Below are 16251 nucleotides of genomic sequence, written 5' to 3' on the forward strand. Positions count from 1 at the left end.
CGAGCGGATGGCCGCGCAGCCAGGTCCCGACTCATCCAATTTCGCATACACATCTGCGCCATCCGGCGCTCAGAATCCCCCGCGCGCGCATCCCGCTCCCCGCAGGGCTAGACCCGCCCCGGCCGGTGTGCCGGCGGTGCCCCCGAGCGGAGAGCCACGTTGTGCGGCCGGGCACCGGGAGGCCCCCGCGACCCTCTACTTATCTGTCCCGCTCGGACGAGGCGCTCTATGCGCAGGGCGCGGCAGCGCCCGCGCTGATGAAGGCAGGAGGCGACCCAGCGGAGCCCGCCCGCGCTTCGCTCCCCGCCCGCCCTGCCCCGCGCCCAGTCCGCAGCCGCCGGGCAGCGCCTCGCACAGGGCTCGCGCGTTCCGGGCACCCTCTCCCCGGGTAAGGCGGGGGTGGGCGGTGAGGAGCGGGTGCTTGTGCCCGGGGCTCCCCCTCGGCCATTTCCTGGAGGTGCCCCAGTTAGGGGGCAGGGGAGGGGGAGGTCCCGGCCCCATCCGATCGCCCCCTCCCCACGCACCCCGCATCCGACCCCGGCGGACTCCGCTCAGGTGCCCCCGCCCGGCGATGAGGGCCACCCCCGCCCCCACCGCGCGCGGCCGGAGCCCTTTGTGGGGCTGGGGAGCTGCAGCTGCTGCCGCCTTCGCCTTTGTGAGGAGGTGACCTGCCCCCTGTAACCCTCTGCCTTTCCCTCCTCCTAGGGTCGGAGCCAGCCTCACCCCGTCCCATCCAGGCACCATGCGCGGGGAGAGGTGAGTCTCTCCCCAGCCCTCTGCAGGGCGGGCGGGGGTGGAAGTGGGGTAGGCCACGGTCTCCATTAGGCAGATCCCAGAGGAGACTCCCTCGAGGGGTTTATGGCCCTGTATCTCTCTTTCTTGGCAGTGACTACGTGGATGAGAAGGTTCCTTCCAAGGGTGAGGGTGCTGCTGATCTTGCCATGCGAGCCCGAAAGAGGAAAGCTGATGTGGCCACTGTAAGTACAAAATGGCTCACTTTGATCCTCTAGGGCCAAGTCCTGCACTGTCATTCCAGTGTAAATGTGGATTCTCTCTGCTGAAATATTTGGACCATGGCCTCTTGTGCCCTTGCTGGATTATGAATGTCCATGTGGCATTTTGAGTGTACAGTAATTGGGTCAAGTGCTGTGCTCTGTCGCACCGGCGTAATGTGCCGGGAGTAACAACTGGATTTACACCAGTGTGCCTCAGAGTGGCAGAGTTTGGCCTGGAGTCTGTATTCGTGTTAGCACATGGCTCTCTTTTCTTTTCTCCCCACTGTAGTTCTTACAGGATCCTGATGAAGAAATTGCTAAAATGGAAATGAACAAGAAAAAGCAATATGAAAGCCAGGTAATTGATTTGGCTGTGGATACATAGTTACTGATATTACTGTAGTATTTTTAATTTATACAGTTTTCTTGGAGCTTAGAGCATTTCACCGACTCTATACCATGCACCACTAACATGCTGCATGGTAATAGGGGAGGGGAGACTTTTGGCCAGGAACACTAAGAGAAACCCCTTCAATTTACACAAGGTGACATGGGATCTTTAACATTCGCATAAAACAGATGAGGTCTGTCTGAATTCTTGTAGTATTACTCTAGCATGACTAAATGTCCTGGGTTTGAATGGGCTTCATGTATTAAGGCTTACTTTTGCATGAGTAGAGAGCTGCACAGAACCCGATTTACCTCATTAAAGAGTTGTACACTGCAGGACTGAAGTCTAGGACACATGTCCTAGCCACTTCCATATAATTGATAGTCTGGACCCTCTTGCAGCTGTCTCCCTACTTTAAATATGAATGTGGAAAAGAGGACATCTGTATTCCTCTTCCAGCCCATTAATGATTTGTTGTTGCTGTGACACTGAATGTTGTCTGAGTGCCAAAAAATCAGAAGGTGCACAGTTAGGATTTGGAAACTTTTTATGTTATATACTAGGCATAGGGGGTGTACACTTCAGTGGCATTGCTGGGACTGAAGCTTCTAGATAAGGCATAGTAATCCCTATAAAGGCACTAGGGGTTCAGATAGATAGCACTAACTGGTCTAGGAGGAGTGGAGATGGGGAGGAGAAACAATGTCCTTAGCAGGCAGTGCTAGCTTTTTAAATCTCCCTGTGATGATAATAAGATAACTTAATTTTGATTTTGAAACAGTAGTATTCTAAACTTCATTTGTTCGTTCCATTCTTCCATTCCACTTCTGTTCTTCCTTTGTTCCACAAACTTGGGTATGCTATCAGTTAATGCCCCACACTTTCATACACAATATGAGATGTGTACTGAGTTTGCACTTGCTGTACACCTTTAAGGTATGTGCAGATTAAATTTGGCTGAGGCACGAAGAAATAGAATATACATACATGCTCTTTCTTGTTCGGACTTCAGCTAATTAGTGCACATGTAGGAGGATATTTAAGCTACAGAAGTCATAGGTAGGGAATACAGTACCCTGTTCATTCAGTAATAGGGTTACTTATGCATAGGGACCTACCAAATTCATGGCCATGAAAAACACGTTGCAGACTGTGAAATCTGGTCTTTTTACGTGCTATTACACTATACTATACAGATTGCACTGGGGAGACCAGCGTTTCTCAAATTGGGGGTCCTGACACAAAAGGGGGGGTCACAAGGCTATTTTAGGGGGGTTGCGGTATTGCCACCCTACTTCTGTGCTTTTTAGAGCAGGGCGGCCGGAGAATGTTGACTGTTAGCTGGACACCCAGCTCTGAAGGCAGCACCCTGCCAGCAGCAGCACAGAAGTAAGGGTGGCAATCCCATACCATGCCATCATTTACTTCTGTGCTACTGCCTTCGGAGCTGGGTGGCCAGGGGTGGAGAAGTAATAGTGGCAATACCATCTCATGCCATCCTACTCCTGCGCTAATGCTGGCAGTGGTTCTGCCTTCAAAGCTAGACTCCAGGCCAGCAACCGCCTCTCTCCAGTTGCCAAGCTCTGAAGGCAGCACCACTTCCAGCAGCAGTGCAGAAGTAAAGGTAGAAGTAGCGCAATCCTCCCTATAATAACCTTGCGATGTCTCCCCCCCCGCCCCCCCAAACTCCTCTTTGGGTCAGGACCCCTACAATTACAACACTGTGAAATTTCAGATTTAAATAGCTGAAATCATGAAATTTATGATTTTTAAAATCCCATGACTCTGAAATTGACCAAAATGGACTGTGAATTTGGTAGGGCCCTACTTTATGCATAATATGGTGCATCTAACCAGAAGTGGTAACTGCAAATTTGAAGACTGAAGTGCTACATAGCAGATGGATGTCATTGTTTGGAATGGTCTCTGCTTGTTGCAACCGCATATACTAGTTATCACTCAACGTATTAAGCAGGGCTCAAATGGAGAGCATTTAATGAGGGGATCTCTCCTTCCCGTCTGTCTTCCTTTTATGCAATACATTAAACTAATTTCTCACTTTTAACAAGGGGGAGCTGTCTGTCCTTCATTACAATTCCTTTTCTCCATTCTCCCAAAAAGCATCCCTCAATTTTTTTTGATTGTTTTTTAATATTACATAGAGTTTATTTTAGTAAATAGCTACTAACATGTACCCAGGTATTTATCCCCTCTCCCCAAAATGGCAGTAGAAATAAAGTTGACATGTTTAGCATAAAATGCACTTACTGTTACTCCTCTTATTCCAGAACTAGAAATGGGAATTACTGTCCTGTCTTAACATGAAAATCAGATCTTTTTAATAGATTCTGAGGCAATTCCTTCAAGAATGATTGGTATATTGAAACACAGTTAAAGCACCAATTCCTGAAGTGTAAATTAAAGACTTAGCTTTCTGTAAACCCACTTGGCACTGATAAGGCCCTGCAACTCTGTAGTTCATAAATAAGAGGTACCTGAGTATCAGTCTGTACATTGAGAAGATTCTGTGGATACTTTTGTTATAACTGTTATCCTTTGACAAATCCAGGAAGCTAACATTTGGTTGCACAGCAGCAGCTCTTCAGTCTGTGTGTGACACAAGCTATTCTCTGATATAAATTGCCATAGGCCACTAATGAGACTGTGCAGTTCTACCAGGAGTAGAGCAAGCCTGTATGATTTCTAGTGAGAAAGCAAGATGGTGCGCAGCAAACTTCAATGTGCAAGTAGCTGTAAATCCTGTGCAACATACACTGCGTGGCTTTTTGCATTAAATCAATTATTGTATACTAGTTGAAGCTCCATTTGGCTCCATGTGTAAAGTAGCACTGTCACATCCCACTTTTGGCATGTTAATACTCAATTCATTAGTTTGTTTCTGCTGAACATAAGGCCTGAACTTTTAATTAGGATGCAGTTAGCCTTTATGTGATGAAAGGGTGGTTATATTAGGCTGATGGAAGCAGAGTACTGCAGAAATTCTGTATTTGGTTTTGAAGTAAAATAACAGGCACTGTTCGCAATTCTCAGTCTAATTTTCATCATACCTAACATGAGTGTTGGTACATTAGCAGGATGTCTTGTGAAACAAAAGTCCTTTAAACTGAGATTATTTTTTCACATAACATACCAAAGGGAGACCCAGATGGTGAGTTTAGTAGCCAACATAATCTTTGATATAAATTATGTGGATTATCAAATTTAGGGTTGCGAATTGAAGTGTTAATCACAATGATACCTTCCCTTGTCTGACTTCTTTAACATTTCTCTTCGCTTCTTGAAGCTGGCTGGTAGAACTGCCTTGTATATCTTTCCTGTGCCATAATACTTGTCTCTAATGCAGTGGTTCTCAACCTGCTTATCATTGTGGGCCACATCCAGTACTGCCTGTATGGCTCTGAGGATGTCATATGGGCAGCAGCTGTAAGCCGGTTGGGTTGCAAGTGGTCCACGGGCCTGCCGGTTGAGAACCGCGGCCTAGTGCCTTCAGTGAATGAAACTAACTAGAATTACTTTACATGTCACTTTCTGTAGGCAAACTGCAGGAGAACAGCATTATTCCTAAAACTTGGCTTAAGGCACTAGTTGCTAGCACATGCTGGGTATGGTGCAGGGAAGGGTGAAGTATATATCCCTCTTTCTTTTCTGATCCCACCTTCATGTTTGGTAACTTCAGCTTCCATGTTCATGATCCATCTAATCTTCTGCTTCTTATTTCCTCTGTTCCTTAGTACTTCTGAGTCAGCCTCCTACATACAGCCATGGTCTGGACTTTATTCGGAGCTGTGCATTGCTGCTTGTTCTCTCGTGGATAGATTTCTTCATTCTTCATCTGTCTTCTGTCCTTTTTTTTTTTTTTTTGTCCTATGACCACCAAGCCATTAACTTTCTTGAATTCACCAACTCCTCCTTTCTGTTGATATAGGTAGCTGTAACCGGGCGTGACTCACCCCTGCTGCGCCTCCTGCTGGTCACTCCTGGGAATTAGCTCGAATTTTCAGCTGGAGCGCCCTCTGCAGACTGGTGATCTGCCTTCTGCTACTGGCCCCGTGTCCCTCCCTGGATCCCGGTGCCCCTTCTATGTGGGGTTCTGCCCCCTGGCAGTAACCCCTTTCTCTTAGGGGTTCCCCCTCCTGGGAACCCCCCCCCCCATCCCCACTTTGCCTCAGGGTCTTGGTAACTGCCCAGTCATTAGCTAGCCCCACGTCCTGGGGCAGACTGCAGTATTAGCCTCTCATCATCGGCAAAGGGGTTTGGATCTGCTGCCTTGGCCTAGCCCTGGGTTGCACCCTGCAACCCCAGTACCTCTTAGCCTACTCCTAGGCTGCAGCCTGGGGCTTTCCAGGCAGGAGCTCCCTGGCTCCGCTGTCTTCCCCAGCCCTGCTTCACCCTGGGTACCTTGTCGGGTCCCTTGCAGCAGCCAGGCCTTTCTCCCTCTGAACACAGAGAGAGACTCTCTGGGTTCCTGGCTTCTCTGCCCTTTTATAAGGGCCTGTGGCTCAGTTTGGGGCATGGCCCCAGCTGCAGCCACTTCCCCAATCAGCCCAGCCTAAAAGGCTGCTTTCTCCAGCCCCAACCCCTTCCCTGGGCTGTTTTTAACCCCTTCAGGGCCGGAGCAGCGATCCACTCTGCTACAGTAGCATATAAATAAAATACAGGGTTTTTTACTGCAGCTGTCATAGCAGTGTCTGAGCCTTGCCAAAGAACTCCATGACCCTCACATATAAAACCACTCCTCTTCCACACTAGATTCTTTTGCTTCCCTTTCTTTCTGAATCATGGTCTAGGCTTGCATCCGACTTTGGCTCCTGCTCTAGCATTGCAGAGTGCCTTTGGAGGAGCCCACGAACCATAGAATTTCCTTTGCTATGCTGCCAAGATTTTCAGCTGCACCTGCCATCCTGGACAAGGGGGGATCCCTGCAGAGGAGCTGATTGCAGCTCCAGAATTTGGAGACTAGTTAACTTTATACAAACCTAAACTAAGCTTGGCAAAAATTGAACTAGTTTTTCCACCTAAGCCTTTACCCATTTTTTTTTTTCCACAAATGGCAACCCAACAATCCTCTCAGTTGATGTAATACAACTCTTCTGATACATTTCCTCATCTGAAATTGACTACAGATGTTGTGACAGCACCATCTCCATCTCCCCTGCAAAAACCCTTATCTAAGCAATAATAATCCCTCACTTCAATGACTGTAGCCCCTTCCTCCTCACTAGCTTGTTAGATAGGCTAAAGAGAAGCAAGATGGCTATCTAAAATGCTGCCTCTAAAGATAATCTACCTTGCTTGCTGCTCTGATCACACCTAGCCCCTCACCTATCATTTCACTCTTAAACAGCATTTTGCTCTTAAACCCTAGCATGTCCTCTCATTCCAGTCCTGTTGAGGTTTGTTTACTTTTTTTTTATTTAAAAACACCCACTGTACTGTAGTGCACTGATGAATTGCATTGCCTTTTTTTCATCCCCTGTGCCCTCGTTTTGTCTACATGTTTAAATTGTGAGCTCTTTGGGGCAGGGACCTTGTCTTTCTGAGGTGCTGGGCATGTGCCATATACAGAGAGAATATAATTCTCCCTCCTTACATCTCTTATCCAGCACAGTCTGTTTGATTAACTGCGCTCAAAGGACTGTCATCCATACCTTCCATGTAATTGGAGAACAAGGTGTGACTAATATCTAACTTAGAGGAAGGGCAAAAATTAACTTAAGTGCCAATGTGACACTTCAAACTTTCAGTTCATAGGGAATCTACTGTCATCTTACTCAGAATGATACACCTTCCTCCCCCCTCCCGCCGCCCCAGTTGCTGTTTGTGTTACTATTCATTGGGATCTTGGACACAGCTGGGCACATGGCTATGATAGATTTGCATGCACAATTTTGAGACCTCTTTTTAAAGAGGAAAACTGCCTAGCTTTTTCAAGCAGTGGCTCAAATAGTACAAAGCAATTTTCACTATGAATAAACCAAAATGTGGTTAGGAGCATTTTGAATCTAGTGCTGGAAAGCATTGTCTGTTGTGACAAAGGCAGACGAAAAACCCAGGTTTGGAAACTGATTCATAAGTCTTTATTTTTAACTTGTAAAACAAGTGTCTTCTATTTAAAGCAGGTTGGGGACTTGCTGGAGCTTTTTGACCCTGCCACTGATACTGAAAAAGGGATGTAATTTGTAAGATGGTTGTCTCCAGTACTAGGCTCAAATGCCAAGTTTTAGTTAAAATAAAAATAAATGTGCTTATTCATGGTCATAGGATTTTCTGTCTTTGTGAACTTTCAGAACATTGGGCTAAGCAAAATGGGTTCTATCTTTCTTTAGGAACTGGGATAATAACTTTATACCAATATCTTCCTTTTTAAAAAAATCTAGTTTGGCAGGATAAGCCTTCTTTAAAGGAAATTAGCGTTAGGTCTGTGTACTGTTCCAAATACATAAATATCAAGTTATAATAGCTGGAATGTCAGGTGTCTAACATTTACAGATTTGTTAGTATCTATTCTGTATATGAATGGACTAGTTGTTATGAGTTTGTTCGCTCTTTTCTAAGAGGGAACATCCTTGGGCAAATAAAATGTATACAAAGTCATTTTCATATGTCTGAAGTGATAGCAAAGTGTTAGCTTTGTGCTTAACCAACTTCACAAGATGAGCAGTCAATAACCTCTGAATCTTGAAAGACAAAACAAAATCAGCATTCCTCCTCTGTGTTCATTACCAAGGACATTTTGCACAAAAGCAGGCTCTTTGTCTGGGAATCCCATTTGCTTATTCCTCACCTGAGTCCTAATCCTTGATTGTCTTTTTAGCATATGTGCAACATGCCTCGTGGCATGTGACCAGCATTCATCACTGAATTTGGTCTGCTGGTATTGGATCATTAGTGCCTGGCCCAGGCCAAGAAAGCTGGCTGGGATTGTGATGCCATAAACCAGGGGTAGGCAACCTATGGCACTCGTGCCGAAGGCGGCACGTGAGCTGATTTTCAGTGGCACTCGCACTGCCCAGGTCCTGGCCACCAGTCCGGGAGGCTCTACATTTTAGTTTAATTTTAAATGAAGCTTCTTAAACATCTTGAAAACCTTATTTACTTTATATACAACAATAGTTTAGTTATATATTATAGACTTTTATAGAAAGAGACCTTCTAAAAATGTATTACCAGCACGTGAAACCTTAAGTTGGAGTGAATAAATGAAGACTCGGCACGCCACTTCTGAAAGGTTGCCAACTCCTGCCATAAACCAAGGGATCAGAACTTCAGGTGGGGAATAAGCAGATGCGACTCCTAGACAAAAATCCTACTTTCATGCAAAATCTCCTTCCATCTGAAACATAGCGACAGAACTCTCTCTTTATAGAACACTTGTCTTTCTATGGGACATCTACGACCCTTCAATCCCAAAACATGGAAAGTAAATGACTTGTTTAAGATCAGCAATTGAAAGTCTTTCTTATGTGAAAATACACCTTTAACTTGTTCTGAATTTTAGCTGCCTACAGGAGTATGATCACCTCTCTGATGTAATGTGTCTTGTGTGGAGTCTGTGTGCATTAATAGCCCTAGAAACTAAAAAAACAGTTATAGTGCAACATTTTTTTCTTTCCTTTTAATAGCCATCTTGGAATAAGGATGTCCAGAAAAGTCCCCATATGCTGATTCCCACACCAGATAAAGATGAGCCAGTTAATATTGGTTTCTCTCATTTTGTAGACCTCAGACTTAGTCCAGCTAGAACTTCACCGCTACCAATTCTGGGGTAATTGTATTTCATTCCCCTTTCTTTGTCTGTTCCATTCACCACTTAACAGTTGATACTTAACATGTTTATATTTTTTCCTTAGCTGGGCAAATAGAGATGATGTATGGAAAAACATGCTAAACAAAGAACAGACATATATGAAAGATAAACATTATATGCAAAAGCACCCTCTCTTGCAACCTAAAATGCGAACAATTCTTCTAGACTGGCTAATGGAGGTGAGCTTTGCTGTTCTTGCTAACACTTTAAGCATGCTGTAGGTAGGTATAGAGATGTCCTGAATAACATGGATTTTTCTAAATACCTAGTATGAGCTGCATTTTCATGAACTTTACGTAATGCATAAAGTACCAGAATATTAGTGGAACTTGTTTACTCAGTGCACATCTAAGAAATTTTACTGGAGTGTTAGAACCAAATAAGTAGAACTTAATGGTTCCAAGTTTCAAGTGTGCAATTTGATAATTTCATATCTAATATAAGAATAGTTTATCAAACTTGTACTCCATGAATGTGAATGATTACTTCTGCCTGGAACTTCCATAAAATGTTTTATTGCAGCATTTTGTGTTCTAGGCTAAAGCAAAAGAAGATGAAATTATGGTGGAGGGGAAGTGACGGTGTTTGTAGAGAAGTTGGGAACCCTGATGTAACTCCTAATGTTTCATAATTCTAATAGTTTCAGCATATACTACATGATATTACAACTGTTTCTAACATGATAATCTTAGAATTGAAAAGATGCTATTTTTAAACATTCTTGTTGCACAGTATCTTCCTGTTGGCCACCTACTGGCTTAGAGGACTGAAGAGTTCTGTCTCAGTCACAACCAGCTTGTGAGAATTCTTCTTTCTGTTATGAACTGTGGAAAGGCTACCTCTTTTTTCTTATATATGAAGACCTGATGCTCTGGTCTTGTAACATACATGCTTTCCCACGTGTGGGTTTTTTTTGTTTTATACATGACAGCCTTGTCCCACTGATGTAAGTGCAGTTGTACACTGACATAACTCCACTTTCATGAGACCGCTTCTACTGGGCTTTTGTTAATATAGTTAGGGTAGTACAGTGTCTGTGCAGACATTGTGTGAAAACTGACAAGACAGGCAGTTAGCGCCCACCTGCCTCCAGCTCCCCACTCCCAGTTGGGCTACTGCCCAGAGGCTCCCTGCTTAGGGAGCCAAGAAGCCTGGGTAGCTGCTCCTCCGCTCCTGATGGGGAGCAGGGAGGCAAAAGCCTGGGGGGCAGCTGGGCTCCCAACTGAGCTGTGTGGAGCTGAGAGCCTTGGTTCTAAACCCCTCATGCTGCTCCTCTTCAGTTGGCATCAGTCACTGCAGTAATTACTAGGACTGAAAGGTCATAGATGTCCCCTGGAAAGACATTACTGTGGCGGCTGCAAGTTGACCTACCATAGGACATGCCACCACTCTTCTTACCCCATATTTGATTTCAGCTCTTTATATTAAAAGCTACTGTATGAAAAATATCCCTAAATTTGTCTTATTAAATGTTATATGCTGCTTGAGACAGAACCGCCATTGTAGGTACATGAATTGGTTTGATACCTAAAAGGACTTGTTTGTAGTCTGTGTGCTTTCCTTATGAATATTCATTACTGTTTATCTCTTGCAGGTTTGTGAGGTCTACAAGCTTCACAGAGAGACTTTTTACTTGGCACAAGATTTCTTTGATCGATTTATGGCAACACAACAAAATGTTGTAAAAACACTGTTGCAGCTTATTGGCATTTCATCTTTATTCATAGCTGCAAAGCTTGAGGTAAAAGTCTTTAGCTTCTACCTAAACATGAGTGGCAAGGAAATGCTTGCTTCTGTTGTGTGCTGGGCACATCTTTGTTTTATGGAAGTCATTAAGGGGAAAATAATTTTTGGAGGGGTTTGTGGGAAGAAAGAAGATTCAACTCTTGCTACAGTCCCCCCTCTGACCCATTTTACTCTATATAAGGTTACATCAGAATCTTCCATTCCTTTGTACTCCTAGGAAATACAAAAATTGAAGTCAAGTTAGTTACCTTGAGTTTTAAGGCTGGCCTCTGTATCCAGAGACCACTTCTAAGTACTCTGCCAATAAAGAGCATAACTGACATTGGAACTAGATGACATAACTCAGGAGTTATCCCTCAATTGTTCAAATAACTCGACTATTAAAATAAGTGACTTTCCCTGGTTTTAACTCTTAAAGGGGAAGATGAATAGAAATCTCTGGAATGTATCTGATTCTTTAAGGTATTCTTTGGCACACATCCTTGCTCTGTTTCTAAATCATAACGCCTCATCAGATTGGTGTTTTTTGTTTTTTGTTTTTTCTTTTTTAGGTATGTGTAAGGTAAAGCTTACACCGGTCAATTGAATGGAAGGGTTGGGGAAGCCAACTTGTCTGAAAAAACAGATATGTTAAAAGAGCATTTAAATTGTTGAGCCTAATTGAGGCTAATGTCTGTTTCTTCCTCTCCCCACTGCCTCTTTTCTAGCAAGCCAAATTTAGACCAGACATATCCCATAACCTCCAGAGGTACATCCTCATACCACATCTGCATTGGACACCAGGTTTATAGTCCTACATTTGGGAAATTAGAATAGGTCATTGACCATGCTGTTCCTAATAATGATATTTCTTTTAGAGGGCTAATCCTTTTGTAATGTGACACAAAAATAGACCCCCATGCTAAGATTGGAACCTGGCCCCTAGAAAATGTGGTGGCACAATATTCAGCCTTTATTAGAACATTTTTAGGAATATGCAGGTGTTATCTCTCCATGTATGTAGTAGGAGTATACAGAGGCAAATTTGTGAGGTGGTGGAATAACTGACATGAAGATCTTGATAATGAGCTAAAAGAACATGCATTGTATCCCTTGCAGTCAAACTCTATTTTGCACTTGTACTAATTAAACAAAAATGGAAAACGAAGACTATGAACAAGAAATTTGCTATTTGTGAAGACATTTTTTTTATCACTACCATGACTCATGAGAGTCAACAAACGCTTGGGCTCCCACGAGATTTTAGTTTTAAACAACTTTAAATGTTCAAGTTTTTTTAACACGTGGAATATCTACATTCTACTTGAATTCTATTTTTGATCTTCTATCTTTCAGGAAATCTATCCACCAAAGTTGCACCAGTTTGCTTATGTTACAGACGGAGCTTGTGCAGAAGATGAAATCCTCAGCATGGAACTGATCATTATGAAGGTAGTAATAAAATAGTATCATTTACGTTTCTGTAAGGACCAAAACATTGTGTGGTTGACTACAGCGGAGAGCTACAATTAGTGTTGTAATATTCTGGTAGAGTAATATTTTTCTGTAGTTAAAACTAGTGCCCTGTAAGATGTAGTAATTGCATACTTCTCAAAGGTTACAGATAAGATGGTTTGGTTAGGCTTTTTTACATGGGAAAGTTCAGTTTCACTAGAAAAAAGAACATTGTTTTCTTTGCACTGCTACTATAGATGGGAATGCAGTGTCCCACCAACACTAGGTAATGATGTAGAGAGTAAGCCACATATTCTAATGTTAACATTTTTGTTAACATTTTTGTCAACATTATATGTATCTTTTTTTAGGCTCTTAATTGGAACTTAAATCCACTGACAGTTGTATCATGGCTAAATATTTACATGCAAGTTGCATATCTAAATGAGCTTTATGAGGTGTTGCTGCCACAATATCCCCAGCAAATCTTTGTACAGATAGCAGAGGTAAGGGTGACTTCATCCCCAAACACCATGCATCTCATGCTAAGACTTGTCATTTGTAATATGAGATTGTCACATATTAGGAGTCTGTCTTCTCTCTGTGTAGCTTTTGGATCTCTGTGTGCTCGATATTGGCTGCTTGGAATATACATATGGAGTACTTGCCGCTTCTGCTTTGTACCACTTCTCCTCATCTGAACTGATGCAGAAGGTTTCGGGTAATTAACGCTTTCTAGTTGCAGATGTTTGTCTGACAAGTAGGTTAACCTAAGGCTCACCTAAGTATCTTTACCTTCCAGGTTATGAATGGTATGACATAGAAGAGTGTGTAAAATGGATGGTTCCATTTGCTATTGCTATCAGGGAAGCAGGAAGCTCCAAACTAAAACACTTCAGAGGCATAGCTTCTGAAGATTTGCACAATATACAAACACACATAAACAGCTTGGATTTGCTGGTATGCCTTTTTCTTTTTTTAATCTTTATGTAATCTCTAGAGGCAAAAACTATATTCTCTTGTAGAGTATAGGAATATCAAGGCTTTTTTTTTTTAAATTTGTGACCTGATAGAGCAAATTCAGAAACTAAATGCCTTTAAGAAGTGATACACAGTATATGTTTAAGGACCTATACTTAAGAGTGCTGCTGATGATAAACTTGAGCTTAAGTTGCAAGTTCTTTTGGGCAGAGACTGTCCTCTTTTGCACCATGCTTAGCACAAAAGGGCCACTCTTCAGACTGTCAGCTCTTGGTGATGGCATAATACACTGAGCACTTGATAGTTGTTTGTATAGATTAGGTCAGAAACATACTGTCATCTTGCAGATACTTGTCAAAGCAATAAACAAAACCCCTCTAGCTTGATTTTCCACTAACTTGGTATCAACTTTGGGATGCTTGACAAGGATTATAGAACATGGAGCTTCCTCATTATGTTTGGAAAGATAGAATAGTCTAATTTTAGGAAAGAAAACACGTCCCCAATTTGGATGACTGCTTTTGATTTATTTTTTAAAAGCTTTTTTCCTCTGCCAGTGACTAAATTCTCACTATAGGCCCGTAAGAGCAATATCTTATGGTCCCAAGGTTTGCTAGCAATTGACTAGTTGAATAAATCAAGCATTAATGTTTTAAGGGTCAGAATATATTTGCTTGATGCATTATAGCTCCATGTATCATAAACTGGAGTTAACTTTTATTCACTAATTCTTTTATATTAAAATGATTTTGATTAAAATGTAGTAGATTATAAAAACACCTCTAAAGTTTAGTAGCAACTGAAATTCTGTTTCCTTATACACTTGTAAGGGCTATATCTAATACTGATGAAGAGAATTCAAAATGCTGCTAACTTTTTGATCTGTCATGATTTACAGTGTCTGACTAGCAATATAATACATGCATCTTACTACAGTAAAGTTGTTTGGTAGGTCAAAAATATAATTCAAGTAGGATGTAGATATAGAAACCTTGCCAAATTGCACTCTGGACTCACATCGGTAATACTTTTAAGGCAAAGCTGCACCCTGGAAAATAACCTAAATTGAAGAATTAGCAGTGCTTCGTTACTCTCAGACTTATTCTGCTATCAGCTGGTTGTTCAGAGGCAGTCTTAGCTTTGAAGAAATTTCAGTAGTATGGTGTAAGAATTTTAAAATGGGATAATAGGCTGGTGAAAACAAACTAGAGAAGTTTAAATGTGCAAATAATAGCTTTGGAAACATAATGGGCATTTAAGTAATACCTCAAGTCTTTTGCATCTTTTATTAATGTGTGGCTGGAATATCAAAGTTGATTTTGTAACACATGCTAACTTAAATGTTACTTTTTTTTACTTGTTCAGGACAAAGCTCAAGCAAAACAGGCCATGTTGGCTGAGCAAAATAGGACTTCTCCTTTACCCAGTGGTGTCCTCACACCACCACAGAGTAGTAAGAAACAGTCCACTGGGCTGAAGCTGATATGACTGCAAACTGTCTACATCAGAGACAATTTAGCTGAAGTGCCTATTTTTGCTGGTTCTGAATCCTGCTCCATTATGGAAATGCTGCCAGTGAAGTTTATAAGCTTTTATGGATTCTAAAAAGGAAATTTGCATTTTTTTGTGACAGAAGAATCTTCTATATGAAAATTTTTATTAACTATTGATATTTTAAATAAATGGATCAAGTACACCAGCCACTTAAAAGAACGCTGAAGAGTGCTCCAAATGCTGCTAAGGAAGGTGATACTTGATGTGACCAACTGTTCCAAAAAAAAAAAAAAGGCTTGAAGTTAAAAACTGCAACTGTGTGTGTGTCCGTGTGTCTGTCTCTCTTTGGATATCCTGGGATCATTTCACCTTGTGAGGGCAAATGGGCTTGAGAATGTTGTGGAAGACTACATTTTAGAGCCTCTTTACAAGCTATTGGCTTACAACTTGATGACTTTTTAAAAACCCTTTATGTAAATGCTGCTATGTCTCTGTATATCAATTTTTAAATAAAAATGCTGTCCTAGACAGCTGGTTTTATGTGTATTTGTTGTATCAGTATGGTAACGGTAGATGTTTCAAAGCAGAAAACGTGGGGCTGTGGGGAAGTATCTTCTGTTTACCACCAACTGCTTCCCTGCGAACTAAGTCTCTTCTTGGATATAGAACTGTGAACATCCAGAAAATAAAGCTGTTAATGCAATTGAAAACAGAGTCTATTCATATTGTGGGTTTTTTCCAAATATTTTGAATGACTATTTCTGGAAACTTCCACCTCCACGTATTATAGAGAGGAGGAAATGTAAAACAACTTTTCAGTTCGTCATTGCACTTGTTTTTCAAAATGTCAGTGAGCAGTTTCTACTGCAAATGCAATGCTGAAAATTCTGGGAAGCTTTCAGCATTACTCATGCTAGTTTCCCATAAACTAAGCATTAGCAGCATGAAACTGAGGAATGGAATACAAGTTGTTCTTGTATTTTCATTAAATTTCTGGTGTTCAAACTAAAGCTTGCTGGTAACTATAGTGTTTGGAGGTAATTTAGTGCATGGAGTGGGGGGGAATCTGACAAAATCTAAAGCCCCAATACATTGGAAAAAAAAACAGACTTGATCAAGTGTTAGATAATGCTACTAATGGTTAAACAATTCATTTTTATCTTCATGATGCTGTTCAGTCTCTTGAAAGATCCTCTGAAAGGTTGTAAATTGGACATTAAAGGAACAAGTGTAAATGTCAGCAGAACAAGTTGGCAGCTACCAACTTGAAGTTCTTATTTCTGGCAGCAGCTATGACTAACAGTGAGACATGGATTCTATTGAAAGGAATGTGAGAAATGCTCATGAGTGGTGGAAATGCGTGTAGCTTAGCACTACTCTTA

The 16251-nt window shown here is 42.0% G+C and overlaps 1 protein-coding gene across 2 annotated transcripts; it reads left to right on the plus strand.

The window, feature by feature from the left end:
* The first annotated feature begins 294 nt into the window (after window positions 1-294).
* CCNE1 (cyclin E1) lies at window positions 295-15397 on the plus strand. 2 transcript variants are annotated; one of them, XM_032764182.2, is made up of 12 exons: window positions 295-388; window positions 706-756; window positions 887-977; window positions 1285-1353; window positions 9030-9172; window positions 9258-9393; window positions 10809-10955; window positions 12296-12391; window positions 12766-12900; window positions 13004-13115; window positions 13197-13354; window positions 14741-15397. In XM_032764182.2, the coding sequence occupies exons 2-12, from the start codon at window positions 743-745 to the stop codon at window positions 14861-14863; spliced, it is 1224 nt and encodes a 407-aa protein (XP_032620073.1). In that variant the 5' UTR covers window positions 295-388; window positions 706-742; the 3' UTR covers window positions 14864-15397. The 2 variants fall into 2 exon arrangements, with proteins under 2 accessions (XP_032620073.1, XP_032620074.1); XM_032764183.2 differs by lacking the exons at window positions 9030-9172; window positions 9258-9393.
* Window positions 15398-16251: the final 854 nt, after the last annotated feature.

Source organism: Chelonoidis abingdonii, chromosome 19 (assembly GCF_003597395.2).
Source record: "Chelonoidis abingdonii isolate Lonesome George chromosome 19, CheloAbing_2.0, whole genome shotgun sequence".
NCBI lineage: Eukaryota > Metazoa > Chordata > Testudines > Testudinidae > Chelonoidis > Chelonoidis abingdonii.

Excerpts from the sequence above, each read along its gene's own strand:
- CCNE1 (XM_032764182.2), top strand. Across the intron at positions 978-1,284 it reads GGAAAGCTGATGTGGCCACT|TTCTTACAGGATCCTGATGA; the intron begins GTAAGTACAAAA and ends TCCCCACTGTAG. Across the intron at positions 13,355-14,740 it reads TAAACAGCTTGGATTTGCTG|GACAAAGCTCAAGCAAAACA; the intron begins GTATGCCTTTTT and ends TTACTTGTTCAG.